Source organism: Prunus persica, chromosome G4 (genome assembly GCF_000346465.2).
Source record: "Prunus persica cultivar Lovell chromosome G4, Prunus_persica_NCBIv2, whole genome shotgun sequence".
Lineage (NCBI taxonomy): Eukaryota > Viridiplantae > Streptophyta > Magnoliopsida > Rosales > Rosaceae > Prunus > Prunus persica.
In genome coordinates, this window is record NC_034012.1 from 16,269,753 (window position 1) to 16,280,695 (window position 10,943).

Here is a 10,943-nt window from a genome sequence, read left to right on the forward strand (position 1 = left end):
GTCTACACCCCACTCAAATTTTCTACATTTATAAATCCCCTCCACCTCCCTCACCATCCCCGCCTCCACCATATGTGTACAAGTCACCCCCACCTCCATCGCCATCACCTCCCCCTCCTTATATCTACAAATCACATCCACCTCCATCTCCATCACCTCCTCCTCCCTACATCTATAAATCTCCACCACCTCCATCACCTTCTCCTCCTCCTCCTTATCTCTACAAATCTCCACCACCACCATCGCCATCACCTGCCCATACATACCACTACAACTCTCCCCCTCCTCCATTGAAGTCTCCACCACCCCCCCAATATTACTACGAAACAGCTCCACCACCAAAGCACCACTGAGCATACGCTCACCAATGATTTGAATAAGTTTGAATTACTACTTCGTCTTGATGTTGGATAATTCTTTCTGGCATTGTTTCTGTTGTTGAACAAGTGTATTTGTAATCAATAATTTGGGTCAACTAGAACCCCTCCTGCATTTTGTTGTAAGTACTGTACTGGTCATTTGATTTTTTCTTTAACGAATGAAAAATCTTAAGATTTCACGTACATAGTTGCTTTGATTTACTATATGGTTGCATGAATTTCGGATTAATCATGTGCTTCTTGTATCTTGACTAAAATGACTTGAAGTGCATGATAATAAACTTGCTACTTGCATTGAGTTTTAATGTTATGCCGTTTTTCTCCCATTGAGATTGTGTTTTAGTCGTTAGAATAAGCCTTAAGGAACCGTGATCATATCATATATTCCATTTTGGTCAACTTGATATATAATTGAGTGGACCTTCGAAAAATTTCGAATCCTACAGATTGACCGAGCATATACGACTTGATATAAGTCACAGGCGTTCTTCAGGAACCCGAAGACTCAGGTGACGTAGCATTCCTAAACCTTTGGATGATTTTGATGATCCGAGATGATTTTTTTTTTTGTCAAAGGTTAGGGATGATAGATGAAAGGAAAAACATCTCCAGATGTCAACTTAAAACTCGCAGGAATGTGCATGCTTGCGCTCAAGCATTAGTTTCAGTTAACAAATCCAACACACACTTTCTCTAAGACAGGAAAATGTCATGCTTTGGCTTGACCTAACAAATTCTATTCCAAGAAAACACCTCAAATATTCTTTCATCTCAAATTTAATTAATCCAATTCTTATGAGAGTATGCCACATTGCCTATAATAAATTTGTTTCCTTCTTTATAAAACTGACGCCGTTACCTCTATCTTCCTCTCCCCTCTCCCCTCTCAACTCCTCTCTCTCGGGGTTCTTGAGGGCCTATAATAAATTTGTTTCCTTCTTTGAAAGCCATTCCAATATCTTTGAAACATGTAATCATCATCAGCCATTACTGTACTGTATTGCATCAGAGGGAACATATAATTCTAGAAACAGCGGGGATTGAAAACATTCAAAAGAATAAACATCTCTCTCATTCTCTCCCACGGTCCTCATCAGGGCATGCTGCCTCTTTAACATCAACAGTGAAATCATATTCCGAATCACATCTCAAATATGAAATAAAGGATATAATTCTTCTCTCCGGCTTCTGTACGAGCAGCAAATTCAAGCTTCACCTTTGCCTCCTTTAGAAATCGATGTTGTATATTGTAGCTATTAAAGGCTTTTTTTCACAAATCACAATGATGTACTAATGGAAAAAAAATAAAAAAGGGATTAGTAGCCAAAATTCGTTCATACTGAACAGATGAGAAAAGTATTGTCAACAAAAAGAATTGGGGTGTAGAAGACATGAGAGAGAAGATGGGTGCGGGAGCTGAGAGGAGAGAGGAAGACCAGGTATAACGGCGTCAGTTTGATAAAAAGGAAACAAATTTATTGTAGGTGATGTGGCATTACCCATAAGCATTGGATTATTTGGATGGTCTAGATTTTATGAATTGCAGGTAATTTTATTTATTTTTTATATGGAAAAGAAATTACAAAACAAAGCCCTCAGGGCAAGAATGCTCAAAGAGGTTGAAATAAAAGGGGGAACAAACTGATAACGGAAGACCAAGCTCCCAACAAACTTGTGCTGAAAGCCCATGGCCCAGTTTAGCAATAGCATCAGTAGTAAAGTTTGCCTCTCTAAACACATGCTGGAACCGGATGAAGGTGACAGAAGAAGAGAGGGACCAAATATCATGAATAATCTATTGGATGCTCCAAGGGGGACTTGCTTTTTTAAGGATACTATCAATAACGAGTTTAGAATCACCTTCAACAACGATTTGATCCCAACCCCTCTCAATAGCAACAGCAAGACCATCCCAAAGAGCAATGCTTTCAGCCACATTTATGGAATTCTCTCCAACGTTATTAGAGCCAGCTAAAAGGACATGGCCATCGCAGTTCCGGATGACAAAGCCTATGGAACCTTGAGAGTTCATGAGAGACCCATCAAAGTTAATTTTAATCCAACCAGTGGGAGGGGGATGCCATTTAATCACCATGGGAATATCTTTTTTCTTCTTGACCAAAGAATTAAGTTGCCAATAACCCAAGCCCACAGTGGCAGCAACATGGATACAACAAGCCGGGTGCGCCTTAGAACCATGGAACAAGAAGTTATTCTTAGCCTCCTAGATTTGCCAAACAGATAAGCAGGGCTTTGGAAAAAGGAGGTCCAGATCAGACTTAGGAGTAGAACAACCCATCGCAGATAGCCAACAATACAGATCAGTCGTCTGTGAAGAAGGGGGCCATAAATCAAAAGAGCATCCTCAAACATCCTTAGCAAAGTTGCATGAGGGTTGGATGGCTGCTCCTGGATCTGGATATTGTAGGCACTTTTGATGGTGAAGGATCCATTAGGGTTGGGACCCCAGACCATTTTATCATGCAGATTAGATCTAGGCAGTGGAATAGTTAAGATTTTGTCAATCATATCATCATCTAAAACTTGAAACAGTTTATTCCTGCCCCAGTTGTTGTTTGTGATAAAGTCCAAAACTTTTTTATCAAGATTCATAGGGCCTCTTTGGTGCTTAGGAATGTGGTCCAAGAGTGGGAAGGGCATAACCCATTGGGAGGTCCAGAAAGGAATAGAACCACCATTTCCCACCACCCACCTCAGACCTTTGCACAAAACCTGTCTGGCATCCAAAATAGACTTCCAATCAACAGAGTGATTATATTTTTTATTTAGATTAAAAAAATTTTCATGTCTTAAATACTTTTGAGTAACTATCTTCACTGTAACACCCCGACTCCAAATTAAATACTTATTTTAATCGATTTAAATAAAATTACGAATTTATCCTTAGGGTAGGGGTAAATTGGTCACTTTCTTCTTCGGAAGGATTTTGGGACCGTGGATGGTATTTTTGAGTAGGTGGTTCTGAGACGAATTCGTAGACATGCGGTAGGCTTGAATCGGAATTGTAACGAAAAAGTTACGGGCAAAATAGTATTAGTGGCAAAACTGTAAATAATTCAAAAAAATGTGGTAAAAATCATGTCTTAAATACTTTTGAGTAACTATCTTGACCCACCAATTTGATTGGTCGGTAATGCACTTTCACCCTCGCTTTGCTACATTGATTAGCCAGTTTGACACCAAGGCCACCAAGGTCTTTCGGCATGCAAACATCCTTCCAGGCAATAGGAGGGGTACCGTCCTTACCCCAGAAGAAGGTTCTGCATCATTAACTCATCTCTTTAATCACCGGAGGAAGGCATTTAAAACAAGACATCACATGATTAGGCATACCAGAAACATTGGACTTAATGAAGGTTAATTTTCCAGCTTTAGAAAGGCATACTAGAAACATTGCAAGGTCAATGTCAAAAAAATAATTCACAAATAATGGCCATGCTAGTTTATTAGTTTCTTTCTTGTCGGTGCGGCATTCTGCGGCAGTCAGCTTATTTTTTCAATGACGGATTAAGAATTAAAAATAATACTGAAAATTAGTAATGTCCAAATGTCCAAGACTGGCCAGGATAATAATACTGAAAAAGACAGGTAGGGAACGTGGCGTTTGACTTTACACCCATCCACACATTGACCCCACATCACTAGTTGATAATTATTGATTATTATCTTGTCCAATATATTTATATATGCAGCTGCCATACAGGAGCTCCTTACCTACTCGAATGTGATGCAATCGGCATAAACTTGGTCACAATAAGATTTTGCCGACTTCCATGTTCATATTGAAGATGCCCTTACAATTAAGAAAAAAATTGCAGGCAAGACTTGTATGTTATTTGTCGTCTCAAAGTTAAATAAAATATGTAAAGGAAGACAAATAAATTAATTTCTAATGATTTTCCTATTGTGTACACAAAAAAATTTCAAACCTGAAAACCCTGGATTGTCTTATTGCCAGTCGTTTCTATTTTATTTTTAGAGCTAGTGTCTAAAATCCCTTGACAATGAAAGGATTGGGGGTGCTTAATTAGAATGAGAAAAGAGAAGGAAGCTACCACATGCAGAGGCTCATGACTCACATTGATTTGCAGCGGCAGCATAGCAGAGGGAACCAATGGTGGCAAAAGCTTCTGTTGATTCTTGTGAGCCTCTTCCCTTGCACCAAACGATGATCTTATTTTTTTTCATAAACTCCAATTCGATGGAGAGTTTGACCTCTTCTTGATTGGGTTTAATTTCATAATCAGAGGTAATGATTAATGAAAATTAAGAAGTTAGGGTAGAGAGGGATTGGTCATCAAGATTATAAATTCTGATGGAGTGTAAGATCTTAATTGTTTTAATAGTATAGGACATATGACACGTCACGTCAGGAAAGTAAACGATTCTGTAAGTCCATCATAGAGTATGCGAAACTGAACCCCTTAAAATAGGTAAGTGAGATCTAGGTCATTTTAATTTTGTCACTTTAAAGAAATATTTAAGAGAAATGCCATCTTCATTTTTTAAAATTCGTGAGTTGTCGTGATGAGATGCCTTACATACATAGGGAGTACATAAGAAAACTATACATTGTAGCCCTAGAGGCTAACGTATGAATATCAAAAAGTACTATATCCACAGCTGTTCAACATCTCAGTAAGAATTTAGGAAATACTATGAGGAAAATAACAACTCGGAATTTGGGTTCATAAAATTCCATTTAAGTAGGTATTGTGTTTAAAATTCCAAGAGAATAGGGGTAAACAAAATACAATCACGTAATCACCACCACCACAACCATCGCCATCACCATCTCTCACTAATCGCAGCTCCACCAACAACACATCAGGATCCTGAGTCTCTGCATTTTGAATTTACACAGATTCTAAGATGAAGTGAAATGCAGGTAATTGCGTGAATTCTAAATGCATAGGCACAGGATCCAAGACATCATACCTAATGTCAATTTTAGATTAGCCAAACAAACAACATAAAAATTCTAGAACTTGAAATCCGTATGTCAGTTTGAAATTCCTTAGTACTTCTTCTCCAAATGCACCGTTATAACTTATAGTTTGCCAAAATTACGTACTAGTTGGGTATTAGGATATTAGCGCTTCCCATGCCTCTTGGCTGAAAAAGGGACTAAATGCATACATAGGAATAACAATTAAAACACAAAATTTAGTATGAATAAGCAAGTTTTTTATTTTTTATTTTTTAGTACAAGCGATAGTTTATACTACAAGTGGGGGAGTTTCTCACACACAAAAAACCAAGGTGTCATGGAAGTTTAAACTTAACAGTACTAGCCTTTAAATTAATAAAGAGATGCATATATATATATATATATATTGGAATTACGAACTAATTGAAAATTTGGGTTTCCCATGCATCTCGGCTGTAAAAAGGACTAAATGCATACAGAGGAATATCTATTAGGTTAATGTCTATTTAATGAAAATGATCTATGCAATCTTGAATCCAAAATCATTTCACCATTTAATTAGATAGTTGTTATTATAGTATTTTCTTAAAGCACCGTGTTCGTCTATTTTGTTGGTCTCAACTAGATGTCGTAATGATTTTTAATTTGCATTATTTTTTACAAGAATAATTTATGAATGAATACTTCAAAAATAGACGGTTTTTTAATTAATAGGAGCAAAAAAAAAAAAAAAAAAAAACAGAGCGACAAGTGAAGAAACTCCAAGAAGACGCCGCCCCCTTTGGGGTTGGTGGCTTCCCATCCCCCCTCCCTTCCTCCTTGCCCTCCTTTCCATGATTTAACACCTGAAGACACAAGGTGAGATGCCTTACATACATGCAGAGTAAATAAGAAAACTATAGATTGTAGCCCTAGAAGCTAACGCATGAATATCAAAAAGTACTATTCACAGATGTTTCTATGTCCCTATCATTCAACATCTCAATAAGAATTTAGGAAACACTATGAAGAAAATAACAACTTGGAATTTGGGTTCATAAATTCCATTTAAGTAGGTATTGTGTTTAAAATTCCAAGAGAATAAGGGTTGTGAGAAAAACAAAAAAAAAATCATGTACCTATCATCACCACTACAACCATCACCATCACCATCTCTCACCACTCGCAGCTCCACCAACAACACATAATACCTAATGTCAAATTTAGATTAGCTAGACAAACAACATAAAAATTCTACAACTTGAAATCTGTATGTTAGTTTGAAATTCCTTAGTAGTCGGTCCTTCATCCAAATGCATCGTTATAACTTAGAGCTTGCCAAAATTGCGGACTAGTTGGGAATTTGGGCTTCCCATGCATCTTGGCTGAAAAAGGGACTTAATGCATACAGAGGAATATCTATTAGGTTAATGTCTATTTAATAAAAATTAAAACACAAAATTTAGTCTAAATAAACAAGTTTTTTTTTTAGTACAAAGTCTGAACTATAAGGGAGAGAGGGTTTCTTTTCACACAAACTACCAAAATGCCATAAAGGTTCAAACTTGAAAGTACTAGTATTTCATTTTAATTTTTTTTTTTTAGCACCTTCTATTAAGATGGACGATAATATACTAAACTCACACACACTATACTGATGCTAGAACCCGAACCCAAGACTTTGTCTGGTGGAGCAATTACTCTAAACCACTGCACTAGTGAATCCTTTACTGAGAGTACTAGCCTTTAAATCAAGGGATCTATATTCTATTTGAGGGATACCTTTGTAAAACCAACCACGCATTGTATTTAATGATCTGAACCATCTATTTTTAGATATTCCCTCAAAAATCATCTATGCAAAAAATCATTTGAATCCAAAACCATTTAACCAATTAATTAGATGGTTGTTATTATAATATTTTCTTGAAGCAACATGTTTGTCTATTTTGTTAGTCTCAATTTGCATGATGTTTTATAAGGATAATCTATGAATGAATACTTAAAAAATAGACAATTTCAATTATTGAAAAAAAAATTATAAAAGACCCTAAAAATTTCCCTCAAATAATTAATTGAGGTATCCCACAATTAAAGAGACTCTATACATATATGCGCAATAGGAAGTTGAAAATATTATATGTTCTAAATTCTAGAAAGGAAAAGGAAGCTACCACATGCACAGTGACGACTCACATTGATTTGCAGCGGCAGCATCGCAGAGGGAACCAATGGTGGCAAAGACTTCTGTTTATTCTTGTACCTGTCCCCCAACTGATCTTATATTTCATAAACTCCAATTCGATGGAGAGTTTGACCTCTTCTTGATTGGGTTTAATTTCATTGTTAGAGATAATGATTAATGAGAATGATCAAAATTATAAATTGATCTTATGTATTGTAAGATCTTTTGATTTGTGTTCTTTTATATACTTTATGTATTTTTTTTGTTAGTAACAAAATGAAGGCAGGACATATGGCTAAAGCACCGCAAAAGGCTTCAAAATAATTAGAGAATATTATTATCGATAGTTTCGTTAAGAGATATGTCATCTTCATTTTTCAAAATTCATAATTTATTACCTGAAAAACATTAGTTAAACTGCCTTACATTCATAATTTCAAAAGTACTATCCACAGCTGTTTCTACCTTCATGTCATTCATCAACATCTCAATAAGAATTTTGGAAATAGTACGAGGAAAATAATAACTTGGAATTTGGGGTCATATATTTGGTTTAAGTAGGTATCATTTTTAAAATTCCGAGTAATGGTTATGTAAAATAATAATAATAATAATAATTAATACAAACCATGTACCGCCCTACCATCATCACCATTACCATCTCACCACCATATCATTGCCACCAACAATGTCACACCCAATGTAAATTTTAGGTTAGCCAGATACAAAAACCTAAAAAAGTTCTAGAATTTGAAATCTTTATGTTAGTTTGAAATTCCTTAGCACTCTTAGATTCCTGTCATCGAAATACACCGTTAAAATTTGCCAAAATTACATATTATTAGGCAGAAAAAGAGGCCAAATGCATACACATGAATATCTATCAGATTAGTGCATGCGTATTTAATATGAATTAAAAACACGAAATTAAGTCTAAATAAGTAAGTTTAAACTATATGCACGAGATTTTTAGAAGAGAGCCTCAAGGTCTGTTAGACCTGCATAAAGATATGAACCAGGAAATTACTAGGGGTTTGACCTTTTTTTATATTTTTTATTTTTATAAATATTTTTTATTTATAAATTTATGAAATTTGGGCTTTGACTTTAAGTACACACGTTACAGAAAAAAAAAAAATGAAGGCTAATATTGAAAGAGAGGATGAACATGGCAAACATTGCACTCCAGATTGACCATGTCTATTGGTCACTGTAGACAATTGCAAAAAAAAAATATATATATATATATATATATTCTCTGTACATTGAACATATTCTCAGAAAACATGTATATTCTATTCTATTTTAATGTCATGCTTACAGATAAATATTTAAAGGAGACAAAAAAAAAAAAAAAAAAAGAAGAAGAAGAAGAATTATGAACACTAAGTCGATCTACAAGTAGGTGAGTCGTGCAAATAATAGTCAAATTTTCAATAAGTAGAAAAGTATCTACTTCATTATATATCCTCTGGACCCGTTCAATTTGGCAACATCCCCATCAATAATATTAAGATCAACATCTTGACAATGAGTGATATTCGTTGTACGAAGCTTGTACAAAAGCTGAATATATGCATAGCTACTTCAAGATATTTAACAGAGTTTCCATTCTTTCGTTACGTCCTCGGTGTACGGAAAGAGCTGAAGGGAACGAAGGATGCGTCATTAGAGCATTCAACTCAAAATCAATTAGAACATAATAAACAGATAAATAGGCAATTATGTAATATATTGTAAGATAAGGTTTTATATTTCTGATATTATAATTATACTCTCAAACCTACCAAGCATCGTGCGGGCTACCACATAGCATGTGCAAATTTATTAAAAAGGGTGGAGAAAATAGAAATTGGCGGTGGCCAATCAAGACCAATTGAAAATAAATTCAGTAATACCAAAAACTAGATTTCTATTAGCAAAAATCATCACAAAGTGTTTTGCTCGCTAATTCACAGTTTTCGTAAGCTCTACTTTGATGGATGAACTAAAATTTTAAAACTTCCGTAGGTTTTCAAGTTGCCCATAAAAAAAATTGAGCTAGAGTTAAATATCAATTGCGGAGACAAAATCTAATATAAGGACCGACCTTGAGCACTTTTAACCATTATTAATTCAAAATAATTTAATTTCAAAATACCTTATAGATGTATTTTTTTTTTTTAATACAATACAGAGCAAGTGAATGAGAATTAAACCTAGGACTTCGAGTGCATGAGTAAATGCTCTTATTATTCACTTGAAAACTCCTTACTTTTGCTTACTCTCTATATATGTTTATGTTTCTTTGATGTAATAAAACTTCATCTTTAGAACATTTCTAGGATTATACACAAGTATAATCATTAAACTAGGTCCTTATTCATATTGTAGCTAGCTAAGCTTGCATTTTGACCATATATAACTCATTCTCACACTTAACCTTTATTCTATACGACTTCATTAGATATACCTACCAACTATCTATGGCTTCTCAACTTTGTTGGAAGATGTGCCTCCATATTTGAATCTTCCCTCTCTTCAGATTGAAAAAAACACCAAAAAACAAAAAACAAAAAAACAAAAAAAAAACAGTTCATTATATTATAGTTACTGCTGGAGAAAAGTTCAACCATGTATTTCCACACGCTTTTACATTTTAACAACCCAGCCGTACGACACTTTCCTAGAAGCCATGCAACTTGACCTGTTCATGGCCTCCATGAAAGAACACATCTAATATACATATATATATATATATATATATATTTGTGCAACCCCACAATGACTGGTTGAAATAGTAGACTTTAATTGATTATCATTTTATAATCCACAAGTAACATCTTGAAGAAAATTAAAAGCATAAACATCCAGCCTGCTATCCTGAATAAAGGAACATGTCTCTCTCAGAGATGATTGCAGAGATTGCTATAAAAGGGTTAGCTCTCTCACACTTTTAAAGCAGCCCACTTACAAACAAGTACTAAGAAGTACAATTTCTGGCAATCAGAGCTGAATTGCCAGAAAACGATGAAATCCTCGGAGCAGCCGAGGCATCAGCCTTTAATGTTTTATGCTGTGGCATTGTGCCTCTTAGCCACAAGTGTTCTTGCCAATAACCCTTACACTTATTCTTCACCTCCACCACCTAAACAAGCGCAACATTACTACAATTACCCCCCACCAAAGCACTCTGTTCACCCACCATACCGTTACAAGTCACCCCCACCACCAAAGTATGTGAAGTCCCCACCATACCACTACAAGTCACCACCACCTCCACACTATCACCATAAGTCTCCACCTCCATACCACTACAAGTCACCACCTCCACCATCCCCTTCACCTCCTCCTCCTTATGTCTACAAGTCTCCACACCTCCGTCACGTCACCTCTCTCATACGTCTATAATCTCAACACACATCTCATCCCACTCTCCTTATGTGTACAATCTCACCACACATCTCAT

The 10,943-nt window shown here is 35.6% G+C and overlaps 1 protein-coding gene across 1 annotated transcript; it reads left to right on the forward strand.

The window, feature by feature from the left end:
- LOC109948650 (extensin-like) lies at positions 10,505-10,885 on the forward strand. The gene has a single exon (XM_020562337.1). The coding sequence runs from the start codon at positions 10,505-10,507 to the stop codon at positions 10,883-10,885; it is 381 nt and encodes a 126-aa protein (XP_020417926.1).

Excerpts from the sequence above, each read along its gene's own strand:
- LOC109948650 (XM_020562337.1), top strand. The coding sequence starts at position 10,505 with ATGAAATCCTCGGAGCAGCCGAGGCATCAGCCTTTAATGTTTTATGCT.